Source organism: Anopheles gambiae, chromosome 3, assembly GCF_943734735.2.
Source record: "Anopheles gambiae chromosome 3, idAnoGambNW_F1_1, whole genome shotgun sequence".
Taxonomy (NCBI): domain Eukaryota; kingdom Metazoa; phylum Arthropoda; class Insecta; order Diptera; family Culicidae; genus Anopheles; species Anopheles gambiae.
In genome coordinates this window covers 48,749,566-48,764,984 of record NC_064602.1, presented here as the reverse complement: position 1 = coordinate 48,764,984, position 15,419 = coordinate 48,749,566, and the positions used below count along the sequence as shown (strand labels likewise).

At 45.9% G+C, this 15,419-nt stretch overlaps 1 protein-coding gene across 4 annotated transcripts in view; it reads left to right on the top strand.

The window, feature by feature from the left end:
- Positions 1-15,419, top strand: part of LOC1279575 (uncharacterized protein DDB_G0292186) — a 50,796-nt gene that overhangs the window by 15,933 nt on the left and 19,444 nt on the right. For 3 of the 4 annotated variants that reach the window (XM_061654934.1, XM_061654933.1, XM_061654935.1), the window contains exons 3-7: positions 9,342-10,590; positions 13,548-13,775; positions 14,051-14,186; positions 14,252-14,359; positions 14,492-15,019. In XM_061654934.1, coding sequence (XP_061510918.1) covers positions 9,342-10,590; positions 13,548-13,775; positions 14,051-14,186; positions 14,252-14,359; positions 14,492-15,019 — 2,249 coding nt within the window. The remainder of the gene's footprint in view (positions 1-9,341; positions 10,591-13,547; positions 13,776-14,050; positions 14,187-14,251; positions 14,360-14,491; positions 15,020-15,419) is intronic. The other variant, XM_061654936.1, reaches the window with a different exon arrangement.

Here is a 15,419-nt window from a genome sequence, read left to right as displayed (position 1 = left end):
GGGATATAGAATAAACAGTTATACGCAACAAAGAGTTACGGCTACCTTCGGGAGAAATCAATCGTAGAACCGGCGATTGGAGTGTAACAGGTGTTTAGCCTTGTAAATTTCGAACCTGGTGATGTACTGCCCGTACCGTTGCAAGCTTCCGGAGAAAAGAGATATTCTGACCTCTTGGAAGATAATGAGCAAATAAGGCAAGCAAAATCCTCATTAAATGTAAAGTGTTGAAAGCATGATTACCTGCTGTGCGCCTCCTCCCTGCACAGCGAACTACATGCGTTTGGATTGTTTCGCTATCTTTTCCTCATGAAAACAAGGTGTTTAGGGAAATTTCATAATTGCCTTAAAGCATTTGTCTGAATAGGCTTGAAGCGTTGGAATAGATGAAAGTTCTTTCAACATCCAGTGTGTGTGTGTGTGTGGGTGAGCTTTTGATAGATGCATGACGAGATCGATTTAAAATGAGATCTTTCCCTGAACCGTTAAAAATGCATTTTTTATACATACTTTGAAGTAAAAATGCAATGAACTTTTTAATTGGACAAAACATTATGAAACAATCAACGTCTCGGCAGTTGAATCGCATTGCAAAGAGAAAAAGGTTTCTGCGCCAAACGACGTGTGCTGGAATAGGGTAATGATTCTAAAACGTTCCTTCTTTGACTCTGGTGTTGACTCTGGTTCGTGTTGCAACGACGCGTTCGAAGCACTACCGAGCAAACGCCCTTCTTCCGTGGCGGATCATCGTTCGGATGATCATGATGATCATGATAATGATAAATATGTTATTATGTGCCTACCTTTTATCGTAGAAGCGTTCGCGTTGAGCATGCTGCATGGCTGTTGGGAAGGCAAGAAGCACCAAACGTTGCATTTCTTGTGCTCTCTTCCGGTTCTCTGGTTTCCTTTCCTTTTTGGTTTTTCTTTTCAAGCGCAAGAAAACCTGCACACTCATTGATTGCCACCGAAAGGCAGCGTGGCGGATGGTGGAAACGGCGACCGTCAGCTGAATCGCAATATTGCGCTGATCGTAACTGTTTATGATCTATTGATACATGATTCTACTGATTCATATCTTTGATGCAAATGTAATCGTTTATCCGGACGGAAGAGATTGGGCAGACTGTCGGTTGTATTTTCCTACTGCTTAAAGTTTGCTACTCGGATGGCTTTTGCAGGTCTTTTTGGGCTATCATGAGAGAGATACATTATGTGGTGACTTTTATCGTTGATTGATGTGATACGTCTGCTAAAAAATCTATTCACCAATCTAAAGGTGTATGCACATTCCAGTAGTCTCAGAAATGATTGCTGCGACATTTTAAATATTTATAGTAAATTTCTGACGTATTTGAAAGTAAACTTTCACTATTTTCTAGTAATCACGAGTTTAATAACAAAGTCTTTTGGTTTATTATGTGACGCAAATGACCCGATCGGGGGCCAATATTGCAGCCAATGTGGTGGAAGTCAGCTGTGCGAACGATCGATAAGCTGTAGACAAGAAGCGAGGCAAGCAAAGGCGCGGGACAGGCAAGCGAAACAAGGCTCAAGAGAATTGGTGAATGCGCCCTGGTTCAGGCGTGCACATGAAGGAAGCATTGATCACCTCGGTCAAACGGCAGCAACAGCAGCGGCAGCATTGTCTCTATCACAGAAGCCCGCCTACATCTTCTACACTTGGTGCTAACGCAAGAACCGCGCGGCTAGTGCAGAAGCAACGACTAACCGTTTTGTTACAGATCCCTAGAGGCAAACTGTATCATTTTTTTACGATCGAAGGCTGGATTGCTCGACAGCGCACGAGCATGGCAATAGCTTTTCCAGCGGGCGCAACATGATTTCCCGATGCTTCCTCCGCGTTGTTCGCGTCCAAGGCGGAAGAACGGCTGACCAAGTGCAGCGAGAGACCGGCGAGTAACGATTCGACTGCTGGAGGGTGTAATTTATTATTTAATGTGCCGCGTGCGCGCGCTCACACTCCCGGCTTTATGTCCAGATGATCGCGTTGCAATCCAGCAGCCACACCATAACGAGAAGCTCCGGTGCTCAATGTGCAGAAGGTCCTTAGCTCCGCATGGTGTGGAGGTCGGTTTTGCCGCGGTCTGCAGATTTTCAACCCGCGTGCACAGCACAGTCATCGATAGAAGGAGGTGGGAGGAGGGGAGGGTAGGAGAAGAGTTACCACGGCAAGGGCCATTCTGCAGCCCGGGGCCGAAGATCAACGATTGACGAAGTCGCGACTGGGCAGAATTTACAGTACAGGGGCTTTACGTTGGGTCGTGGCGTCGTTCGATGAAAGGAGCGGAGAGAATGTACCATACTGTGCCGCAATGTCGGCGTCGATCGGTGGCAGCAGTAGGCTCGTGGAATTGAATTGAAATAATTTTGATTAATTGCTGATTCAGCGAAATGCAATTAACGATAAATACGGTAGGGAAAGGTGGAATTATTGACCTTTAGGTGCCTCTCGTCAGGACGCCGATGCGATGTTGTGTACAAAGTGTGTGTGTGTGTGTGTGTATGTGTGTCTATACATTTTAGGTACCGAGACAGTGTGAGGGAGACAGATAAACGAGGAACATTAAACAAGAAGAGAGAATGAGATGTAAAGAGTGTCGAGATGTTGGCAAGTGATCTTACAAACACTCGCAGCCGCGCTGCTATGCACATTGCCATCCATCCAAACATGACCGTCCTTGCGACGATAGAAAGGCAGTAGCGGAGTGGTGATCGATACCGGAAGAATGGAAAAGTGCAGCTGTACAAGTGGGAGCGGGTGGGGGGAACATTCGATGCATCATCTATTGGTATTTACGGAACCGTTAGAGTAAAGGGCTTCAAGCGGTTGCAGTGAGAAAAGTGCATGGTGGCATTCTTCTTACGTTCAGCGAGACGATTGATGGACGACGATGAACGAACGTTTTGTTCGTTGGTTCGCTTGGCGGATAAATCGCTGCAGGGGCATTGATTGGTTCCGGCGAAGGAGAAATGGCTAGGTCGTTTGTCGCGGGAAAATTGGCTTTGTGGTGTCGCATTGTCGCTAGCCCCTGGAAGGGTGGCTTTGCAGTTGAAGTTGGCAAATTGTTCGCTTCTATCGTGAGATTTTGTTCGACATATGTACAGTTACTGTGTTCAGCTAGACACTATGTATAGCTATGTGAGCAAATCAGAATGAAACGATTTGTTATTATTGTCATCTAGAAATCTGTGGATAATACTTTGAAAATGTTTCGTTGAATAAGCAAGGAACGGTTTATTTGAGACATTAGTTTAAAACGACTCAATAAAATATTATAAAAGCTTTGCAAAAAAACCTTGACAAAACTGAGAAGTGTAAGTTTCAATGTTTAGCCTATAGTGAAACATAATCAATTAATCAAATCCCTCCCGTGACAAAAATTGCCATATCGTTTTCATTTGCTGGGGGAGCATAATTTTTCGAACGTTTATTGCCACCGAGGCATTTTGTTGTCTGTGGAGCGTGGAGCAGTTAGCAGGATAATCTTACCATGTTGTCACCTGCAAAAACGTAAAAAGCGTGTCTCGAAGTTCACGCTCCAACAAGTTGTCGGTCTCCTGCAGGTTTATAAAGTCATCGTGTCATTCTGGAGGTCTCCCGCCGCCACTCGATTCCGTGCCCGGGGAAGGTGTGGAGTGGTTTTTGATAAAACGATCGAGCAATCGATCGTGGCAAATGCGTCTCGCATTCGTTTCTTTATATGCCACCAGCAGACGAATGAAGCGTTTCTCCCTCTCCTCGGTGTCGTTTGTGTGTCTCTGTGAAGTCAATTTCGACGTTCGCTGAGGAGGAATCATTGAAGGTGGGTTCCGTTGGTGGTAATTTATTCCAAAATTGATCGGTCATTCAGGCGCGTACGTGACGCTATGCGCAAGCACTACGCCATGCGATGGAGGATACGTTGCGTATTTCGAATAACAGCAGGGCGACGTTGAGGATGCGCTACGCATGATGCAGTAGGGTTGATGGGTGAGTATCGATTCGACCCCGAGTCGGGCATATGTGGGTGCTGTCTTCGACGCAAGCGATACAGGAAAAGGAGAAACACAGAAGTGAAGACCTTCACTTAAATATGCCAGTTTGGATTCGGCGATTGTTGACCGGGGATGACACGAAGGCATTGATGTCGACTGGATTGAAAGCAGATATGTACGCAAATATCTTTCACGAAGCTTAATACATCCTGCAAAAGCTTTCGCCTGTGGAAGGGCAAAGTCATCAGAATAGGGGTACACGGATCGGTGACTTTATAGCAGAAGCAGGGATTGTTTTCGTTCTTCTTATTTAACGAGAAAGGGTTTATCCCCCTATGTTCTATGAGACGTAGGTTCGATTTCGCATACTCAGAGGCTTACTTTCTTTTTTATAAGCTTTGCTCATTTGCTTTGTGATTGTTTTTAAATAACCTTTAGGCAGTAGACGTAAATGAGCTAGAGTCATTTGCTATAATTAAGTTAAAAAAGGGGCCGTATATCTGCCTCCATATTTCGCATAACGCTTGTATGTAAGTGCTAACTCACCAACACGAACTCAACTGTTGCTCCAATGACTCACATTTCCCCATACAGCCATAGCTCAGCTCATGGCTCATGTCAATTTCGAACGAGCTAACGACCTGCAACGTGAACGGAATGATAAAATTCTCTTTGTTCTGTTTGGATTGCGAGCTTTCCAATCGTTTCTCGGGATAAAGTTGATCGCCCATACCCGCATTTGCGAGAGCTGCTTGCGTTAAAATGAGACACACGGTACATTACCTCTGCGAAGAGTTCAGAAGCTTAAGTTACAGCGAGATGCCTTGTTGAATTCTTATGGCGGCACACATAACTACCGACGATACGTCTTGATGAAGCTGTCTTATTATAGATGATTTATGTGTTGTCTCTATTTTTAACTGCCAATAACCTTGACGAGATATGATTTTTAATTTAATTATTCAACATTGTTATAAGGACAGTTGTTGCATATTCCGATTGAATCTCCTGACGCAAAATGACACAATTCAAGGCATAATGTATGGGGATTCTATTTGCAAGTGAAATGGTCCTTGCAAAAACAAACCGTTAATAGATAACGTAGTGCGATAGGGTGCATGTTCAAACTAGATTGTTTGCAAAGTACAGCGATACAGTGTTTAATATTTTACAATCATCAAGATCTAACGGCTGGATATTGCACTTTTGTTTGAAATACAGAGTGTGTGAAACAGCTTGGCTAGTAAGTTTAAGCAAAGCTTATCATATAGCATATAGTATCACATCTATACATCTCTAGTAAATGTTTCTGCATTTTGCAGTAGCCACTCTAAAACCGAAGAAAAATGTGTGGAATGCTAGCCGTAATCGATTAGATGCAATCCATAGGCTATCGAGTCACTCCTCTTCAAAATGGAAAATACAGACCCCGAAAAGTAGGTTCGATTACTTTTCAATTACTATAGTGGTGGCGTCGAGCATGTTTCCCCACATTCCGAGCATATTTCCTTGGCACGGCACGGTGCGCAACAGAACTAGAAGCATCATTCAGCCGAAACCCTTCCAAGTGCGATCGTGCCTTCAAATTTCATGCGGTTTAAAGTAGATGAAATATTTGGGCTCCTGTCGGTTCGTCCCACTTGGCACGGTAATCGATGATACCGGCGTGCCAGTACCCCTTCTCTTCGCGAGAGCCACTTTATGGAGTGATCACAATGACGTACCAGTAATAACGTTGATGCCCGGCGTGTTTGTGGGAATGACTTGCAACTCGCCCGCTGCTCTGGCCGATTGTCCGCGGTTGAACAACGCTGTTGAACCGCAGATCTCCGGAACGAACGCGCAATGTAAACAATGTAGCACCGGAGCTCTACCGGAACAGGTTGGAAGAGGTGGTTTCATGTGGGCCATTCGGGAAATTGGAGAGTGACCATAAGCACCTGCGAAGACAACCTCCGGCGCAAGCGGCGGGCGATGGTGCCGAGAAAGAGACGAGAAAAACTGAAACGGAGCTCCATTATGCTTATGATTATCAAATGAAATTGAGCTATGCTTCCGTCGAATCTGTTTGCGGGTTGAGTATACGAGACTGGCAAGGGTGCATTGCGGATCGCTTGTGTGTCTGTGGTAGAAGGAGCGGAAGGAAGAAAAAGCGGGGTAGCGAAAAATTGTGATTTACGGTTGTTTTTTTCCTTGCGGGCTACCGCAGCACCCTGCACGTTTGCTCTTGGTACACCCTTGATTTCCCTGGAGTCGATCGACGATCAGGAAATTACTTTCTCACACCTTTTAATTTTTCGATAAAGATCCAATCCATTTGCCACACATCGCAGCCACCGTGCAAGAGCCACGGCCATAATGAAGTGATCTAGTGAGATTCGAGCACCGGCATCGCGGGGAGGAAGTTGGGGCGTCGCTTGGCGATCAGGCGTAGTACAGGTGTTTAGGTGTCCGCATGGATTTCAAGTGAAATTTTTCAAACGGATCCTGGAAGGTGTTACAGTACGTGTAGGCAGCTTGGTGCGAGGTGCGTGCGTCAGTTTGAGCCATACTTCCGGCTGGGGCGGCGGGATATTACGGAGCTCTTCCAACCGATGCGCAAAGCGTTCTTGATGGCTACGGTCTGGATCGCCGTAATTTAGACCGGATCGGGCCGTCACTGAAATGAGCTAGCGGCGAATAATTGGATCTACGGACGGTAGTGTCCGGGTTCGGCAAGCATCGAACAGTGGGTTGGAAAGTGAACCCCCGATACCTTTTCCCTTCCGGAAAAGCCAATCGAGCAGCGACGGCGAGAAGCGTTATTAGAGAAAGCTGTCTAACAAACCAACGATGACTATCTGGTGGCGGTAAATTGACTCGATTGGGGCACGCCAAGCACCGTAAAATCAACGGTATGAAATACGGCAACACGAAATGCGCTGACAGTACCAAAGCTTTTAATGACAATTTACGGATTTTTGTCGATCTCGATTTGATCAAGCCCGTAGAGCCGCTAGTGCGCTATTGCGAATGCTGGTATGCTGATGGCCGTGCTTCCGCCAGCTGTAGCTGTATATCTTGCTAAAGAACAGTGGTCTGAAGTAGAGCATACCAAATGTATGGTAATGCAATACATTTATCTATGTGAGTATGTTTTAAATATGTGTATGGTATTTGAATGGTACAAAATTTTGTAGACTTTCCTGCAATAATGTTGTTTTCTTTTCTGTGATGATTTTTTAAAAATCACATTACAAAATAATTGAATTTGCATTTATACATGAATAGATGTTGGAGATATTTTTTTTTAATAAATGTCACCGTTTTGTCTTATTTTGTATTGTGACGGAAATGATCAACAACGGAAGTCCATTGTGCGATCTTCAAACACTAGTGCGCTCTACGTACGCGCCCGTACGTGTGCGGGTGGAATGCGCGAAGATGCAAATGTTGCACTTGCACACACGAGTCCAACGTCTAGATATGGCGTAGTGTAAAGCGACACCATCTACAGTGCCCCTGGCGCACCACAAAATGCATGACATCTTAGTGAAGTTTTCGCTCACGTATTCGACTAGCAAGAAAACCGAGCACGCTCTCTCCCACACCAGATCCTATCGTGGGGCTCGCCACAAACAAACACAGGCCACCGCTGCACTGCACTACTGCACCGCACCAATAACACGGACTATGAGCAAAGATTGTATTAAATAAAATTAGCATTATCGAGAAATTTAATCTGCATTACGCTGAACTTTAGGTCGCGTAGTCCTTTCCCCGTACGGAATTCGTCGGCGAGGAGGGTTTTCGGAGTATCGGTCGCCCTGCTAGCGAAATAAAGTTGTATACACATAGCCATGCACCGTTGAAGCAAGTTCCGCATCTAGCAACGCTTAGCAACGTGTCGGATGCATAATAATATGCAAACGAAGCTGCATCGATGGCGGCGTTGTGCTTCGAATCCGAAAGTCCGCCCGCATCGGTCGGACATCCGATAGAGTGACTGTGGTAGCTCTTCTGACTTTCGTTGCGCTTACTTTACTGTAATCTGTGTGTGCTCTGTCTCTTACCGCTGTTGACCCTGACTGGGTGTCAACTCATGTTTTACTCTGTTGCTTGACTGCTCATAGTTCCATGGACGTAGGAGTTTCGGTGGAAACAATGTTGTCCAAAAAATGTTTTTCAACTACAGGGTTCAAGAGATTACATGGCCTTAATGCACGGTTAGATTAATGCTTGTCTGTGCAGTTCAAGCATGGGTGTATGGCAGTACATTAGCGTGGCAATGAAATTTTCTATCTATCTTTTGATCCGTACAACACATACAGCAATGCAATCCATTCTCACTAGGGTAATGATTGATTGTACAAAATGTTAGGAATGACACAAGACAGGGCATGTATTTTTTGTTTAAATGAATGCAATCATTTACTTGATTTGTTCAGTTTTGTTCATCGTTGAAAAATCGGTGTGATTTATTTATCCTTGCAGTGAGATTTACGAGCAAGATGTAGTATTTGATACGAATTTTTTTTATTTAATAGCTGAAAATATATTAAGGTTTACAAATCTATGGAAATGCTCACACACAATATATCAATAGCATTTCTCACATAAACACAACTGCCCTCTAAATGTGGGACGAAACAGAAGCCTCATAAATGTGTACATTTGATCGGTAAAAGCAAAGTGTACCGTTGGAGATTGCGTATTCTGCGGTTAAACTGCATTTCACTCAATCTAAGATCACTCATTTAACGGTTTGTGTGTGTGTGTGTGTCGATGCATTGCACGGTATTTGATGCGCGCTTTCTGCATTGAATGCTGTGCACTGAACTATTTTTCAATCTTGTATACCTATGCTGTCTACCTTTTTTCTCAATACGTTTATGTCTAACTGGCCTATTCAAAGCATAGTTTTTCGATAATCTTCGGAACGCTGCAAAGTTTCATCATTTACGATCGTTTGTTTGCTAGCCAAATTGTTTAATCGTCGCGGTCACAAAGGTGGGAAAAATCCTTTTTGCTATTGAAGACGAACCCAAAACGCTTCGGCCCTGATGGGTACTGCTTCGAATCGAATTGATTGTTCACTGTTAGGGAAAGCGATCGATGACGGTGATTACAGGGGCGCCCGTACGTACACAAAGCTATCGACGATCGAAGATGAAGGTGGTGTTTGATCGTTGCTGGTACGGGATGCATCAGCGCCGTGGTGCAAATAGTGCAGCGCAACTAGCAACAAACATAAATCGATCTAATTTGGTATTTTCTCTATTTCTCTTTCTACTTCTCCCACCTATTACTTGTGCTTGCCTTACTCCCCCCGGGGCCATCCGATCGCGAACCACGCAATGCAGGAGAAACAACGGTTAATGAAGATTTACCACAACGACTGGTGGCGGCCGCAGCAGCAGCAGCAGCAGCAACGGCCGTTACGCCTTCCCCGATAGTGCTACTGGCGCAGCAAGAAGAACGTCAACGGCAGAACTCACGACATCAGAAGGATCGCCAGCACCACCACTATCACCACCACCAGCAAGCGTCATCAAATCAATCTCGGTCGTCATCGGCTTCATCAGCATCAGTGTCATCGTCACCGTCCTCGCCGGCGACATCACCTCACTCTCGCGCAGCCACCCTGTCCCAGCAGGAAAGACGGCGGGTGAAACGAAAATCAATCACCAGTACATTGCTGTTCAACCAATCACCGGTAGCCGGGCTGGCAAGCAGCGCCATTGCGGCTGCACTCGAAGCCGGTTCCGTGGTCGTACCTACTAGCCCTCCCGGTGGACTTTTAGGGCTTTCGCCACACCGGCGGGTTGCAGAGGCGCTTTACGATGGTCGGCCATTCGTAGGTGGCAATGGTGCACCGTTGCTGAGCAATCATCACGACCGCAACACCGAAAACCGCCAGAACGAAGCCACTAGTGACGAGGAGGAAGACCAGGAGGAGGAGCACGAGGATAACGCACTTGCAAAAGTGAACGTAAATCGCGTGAAAAGCAATCATTTCGGTGTTATCAATACACGGCTTCTGCAGGAACGCGTTCAAGAGCGTCAAACAAAACTTCACACCCTCGACAAGATGCTCAGCGAAAGAATTTACGATCGGAAGAAGTATCTGAACTCTCCCACCGGCAGTGGTGGGGCCAGCACGGTTGGCAGTTCCACTGCAGCTAGTGCGTTTTACGAAAAGTATCGCAACGGCGGGGACTCCGGCGAGTCTCAGCTGAACCTGATCAAAAACGGTGCAGCCAGTGGGGGCTCTATCGGGAGCCTGAACGGCGTTAGCTCCAGTGCCCATCTCAGTGCAATAGCGGCAAGCATTATAGGTAGCAGTAATGGTAGCAATAATGGTAGCAACACTAGCAATAATAACGAAGGAAACGGCACACTGTCTCTGCATAGCGGCGGCAACAGCAATAGTAACCAAATTAGCAGCAACAAAAACGGAAATGGTGGCAATAACAACAACAACAACAGCAATACAAACAATAACAACATCAGCAGTGGAAGCATCGGCAGTATCAACAACAGCAACACCAGCAGCATCAAAAGCGAGCGGTTCAGTCCACCCAACAACGATGCACAATCGATGGCTTCGAGGTGAGTAAAGCCTGTTGATAGATAATACTAGGGTCGTTGTATATTATGCCTATTTGATTAGCATTACTACGCTCATTGAGCATAGTGCACGTTGTGCAGATGAAGTGGAGATGACTTTCTTCAAGCTATTTAATGATCTTAGTGAGCTTACTCATGATTTCTTAACATGAGCATCGGAAAAATAACATAAAAATAGGAATACTCTGAATGTTCTTCAGTTTTATACATGTTTGTTCTTTACACCTCGAGGTTCATGTAACAATCTACAGATCAACAGAGCAACTCAAGGTAAAGGAATCCGCTGGCTTCACCTAGCACAAGGTAGCACAAACCAGTGCATGTGCTCAGTACAGATTTATTCTCTCCTCATACCGACGGGCTATAAATGCGCCTGTCTTAGCTGTCCACCACCGGAATCAACTTTCCTGGCCTAGTCAGTTGATGGGGGTTCATACGCAGTGCGCGCTCTAACCTGCACTGTCCGGGCCCGGGCATGTGCTCCTGCAGCAGCCGGAGCTTATGTCGCTCGGAAGCAGCTCAATGGTGCTTTCTGTTAACTGAGTTACGCTCCTCCTCCCGCTCTTCTCACTTTCTTCCGCACGCGTGTGCTAACCGCTGGTGCACCGGGTCCGGTGCGACGACAGTAACATCATTTGTCAGCAAAACGTGTGGTCTGGTGATCGTGTCCGCCTCCCGGATCCCGGTTCAACCCAGTGTGGCGCGGTCCGTACGGTGCTTTGAGACTGTTAAATTTATGACTAATTTGATTTACAAGTTTGACACGGACATGCGTGAAACGACCTTTCCGGTGGTGTGGAGAGCGCACAGAACACGGGCTGCTGGCTGGGCCGGTAGCTACCGTGCGGTGCGGCTAGTCGTCGTCCCGGCGTCGTCAGCGATGGTCATGTTTGATTACTTTTACCTTTCCCTCAGCATTTTACTGTAAATTCTCTACACCGGCAATGCTTGACTTTGGCACGCGAGAGGCAGGTTCATTAGAGGGAAAAGCTCAAGCTTGTTTTATCTGTGAGCTGATTTGAAGTGGCCAGTGAATCGGTACACATTCTGCATGAAGTGGAAGTCGTATGCGTGATGGTAGGCCGGCTCATCTGTCTGTTGGCAGAATGATTTGCTTGTAGAATGAAAGCCGTATAAAATGCATTTATACACTTTACTAGCTCCTTTGATTTGTTAATTCGAATAATGTGGACATCAATTGTAGGTCGAGGAAGAATTCTTTATACATTTTAGCGTTGTTCATGGGACACGAATATTATTTGTTAAAGAAGATTTTTTTTTCATTAGCTCATAGCAATAATGCTGGTGAAAATGTTAAATGCATAAGTATCATACATTGCTCCAAAAAAATTGGACAAGCACAATTGCTATCCACGGCTAGTTTGCACAGTCAGTTTTACACAACCAAGAGAAAGGTAGACCAGGGGCGTTCGACTGTAAAAGAAAGGAAAAAATAATTAGTCTTCGAGCCCATTGAGGCGTGAAGTGAACATCCGGGGATCCGGGTATAACATCCGCCATAGACACTGGCCTTCGCGACAATCAAATAGGGACGGTATAATTTACGAAATAGTCACGATGATTGATCCATTTTGAACCGTTAGATCTGGAGCTGTTTTTTTGTTCCTCTACATTCTAATTGGCCTACGGTTTGTCTCTTATTTGTGGTACTAAATGAGGTTCATCGGGTAAAGAGGTCTGCGGCTAGCAGCAATCGTCATGTTAATGGGTTGTACGGTGGATTAGTAAATTTGTCATAAACATCGTACCAGCGGTCGTATAATCACGTTTTATAGCGCGAAACCTCGCGCGGCTGCTGGACCAAAGAGGCATTTGAAGCGCGGTAGTGGGGTAGGGAAGTGTGCGGCTTTATGATTTGATCATTCGTTTTATGGCGGTGACCTTTCATGCGTTGCTCTAAGCGATGCTGGTATGTTTTCTTAGATTTTAATGAAATTCGTTTATTGCTGCTTACAGTTTGATTGAAGCTGTATGCGCAGTGGCAAAAGTGCCATAGTTTTCGTGTTGTAGTAAATGTATAGAGCAATAAATAAAAGTGGCTTTGTCGTTGGCTTATTTGTTGACACATTATCAAAAAAAAAAAATTAAAACTTTTCAGTAATACTAGGTGGTCGACATTGTCTACGAAATGAAATTTTAATATATCACGCGCGGCACGAATAACCAGAGCTACAATTTGTAGTAGGTGAGGTGTGAAATTTAGCGCCATTTTTCCTACGCCACGAAAGCATCAGAAAGCCCTAGCATGGGACGTTGTCACACGAACCGTAACGGAGCAGAACGCAGGTTGACACGTAATTAAAAGCCTATCAGACCTCCTTTGGCGGAGAAACGCGATGACGCTGCTTCTCATCGAATCGTATCGCACGGTGTCACATTCGCTCATCAGTCTCGGTTATTGAACCTGAGTGGTTGATCGTTAATTTCATTAAGCTGTTTGCTCGGGGCTGAGAAAGAGCTTTGTTCAGGAAATATGGTGGGAGACCCCAGACCAGAACGGCTAAGAATGATGCCAGCTGCTTCGGCCAATCATTGTTGATGAAAGCTGTAGTTTATTATATTTTTTTGTTTTTTTGGTTTAGCAAATTGACACAAGAAAAGGTTTCCGCCCAGGGTATGATCGCTCCATATGGTGAGGAGGACGCTGTTTATTACGCCACGGGGGCAAAATTAATTTCCTTCATCTCGTCTTGGCACGCTGTCCCACTCATTCCAGCTCGCAACCCTAAGGCCCTATCAATTTGTTTACCGTTTTCGATCGTTGCTTGTTTTTAACATGATCGTTGCCCGTAGTTGCTTGGCAGAGTCCGCGTGGTCTGCAGATGTAATTAGTCAAACAATTCATACTTCTTTAGCTCATTCGACCATTACAACCCGTTTCCTTTCTGTTGTTTTTCTTTGCATGCTACACCCCAAAGGTCGCGAAGTGTGACACCGTCGTCCTTCTCCGGGACGCCACCCCAGACGATGCACGCGAGCGATGTCGGCTTCTCTAGCAGTATTTCTACCGGTGGGCTACTTCCGTCCCCGAACTCATCCTCCGGTGCGGGGAATTCCGTTGGACGGTCCGAATTTCAGACGCGAAATTATTCCGATTTCATGCGCAGCCTGGCGGCCAAGTACAACAACAATAACAACACTAATGAGTAAGTTTAACCCCATATTCGGTATCCAGCCGGAGCGGTATGGAATTAAGCAGCAATTAAGCGAGGTTTACATTCTATTGGCTTTTGAAGCTTTCAGTCGATTTCAAATCCACACTAGTGTGGTAAGAGCAATGTAAAATTTCAAATACTCAACACACAATACTCGCAGAACGAAGCGATAGCATGTTGAGAAAGGTTCAAACGCAAAAACCAAAAAAAAACTCATTTAATTCTGCAATACTTACACATGTTCTTTCGTTCTCGTCCATCCACAGTATATCGAATATCAAAAATTCTTTTCTTGAACCAAAAATGCGCCTCACTCAGCCAAAATCTTACATCGAGAGCTCGTTGAGTAGTAAGAAAGGCAGCCCTCTTACCTCCACTCAAGTAAGTGCCTCACGGTGGAATGTGCGTTCGGTCGTTCTTCGAATCGTTCCGTATCTAATTTTGACCGTTGATTTTACTCCCTCTAGGTACCTAATCCAAGTATTATGACGTCACTGTTTTCGGGTCTTCCATTCCAATCGGCCGTCTTTCCACCGCTGATCGATATGAGCAGCACGCAAGCGTTGGTTACGCTGGTAAGTACCAAGGGGTGCAGTTACAAGTAAAGGCTTAAACGTGCAATATTAAACGTTACATTAGACATACAAGATAGAAACCATTGGTGCTAACACATCTGTTGTGTTCTTTTTTATAACTTTTAAAAATAGGCTAGAGCGGCTAAAGATTCGGAAGTTCACAACATTCTCAAAGTGGATACGGGAGGTAGTCTGAAGAAACCGTCCTCACTGTCGCGTGGCTCGTCGCCGCCACCGTCCTCCGCTCTTGGGAGTCATCATTTTTCTTCCCCCTTCGGTACGGGGTATTTGCCGGGGTTACTCCCTAACCATCATCATTTGGCCAGCTTCCCCTCGCAGTCTCCCTCGCTAGCAACTAGCGGGTCTCTGAAGTCTCCTTCCCGAGCACCCGAACCGACTGCCCTTGTGTCCACCTTTCCACTTGACCTGAGCGCCACGACGCCGTCCGGCAGCAAGAGGATAAAGCTCTCGCCAACCCCTAGTCGTCATCAGGAAACATCTCCAGCGCCCAGCTCCACCAACAGCCAACCGTCCGCGGACTCGCTCGATCTCAAATCGACCCGGAAGTGCCACGCACGCGTGGAAGAAATCAGTGCCTGGACGGTGGACAACGTGTGCGACTTTGTTGCCAGCATCGATATCTGCGCCGAGTATGTACAGGTAAGCGAACAGTGTCATCGAACCTCTCGATCGGTTGCATCGCGCGACCTAACGGGGATCTTCATCGTGCTCACCAATACCAACAGCGAATGGTTGTCGCGATGAAGCAATAAAACTAGTTAGTCAATTAGCTCACGATTGAAGTCTGGGCAAGGGCTTGCCGATCGTCTCGCGTAGCCCGTATAAGGCAGGCCCGTCCCCGGGTGCAGCGCTAGTACATTCTTCTACTGCATCGACCTATCCCGAGATGCGCACCTGTCTTGGAATGACTTGCGCCGACAGGTTTATTTGGCATTTTTATGGGTCTCATTTAAAGCTGCTTAAGACGTTTCTTGACACCTTTTGCCTACAACCGCACAAAACGTTGAACGCTTGTTCTTGAGATCTCGCCCGATGCCTG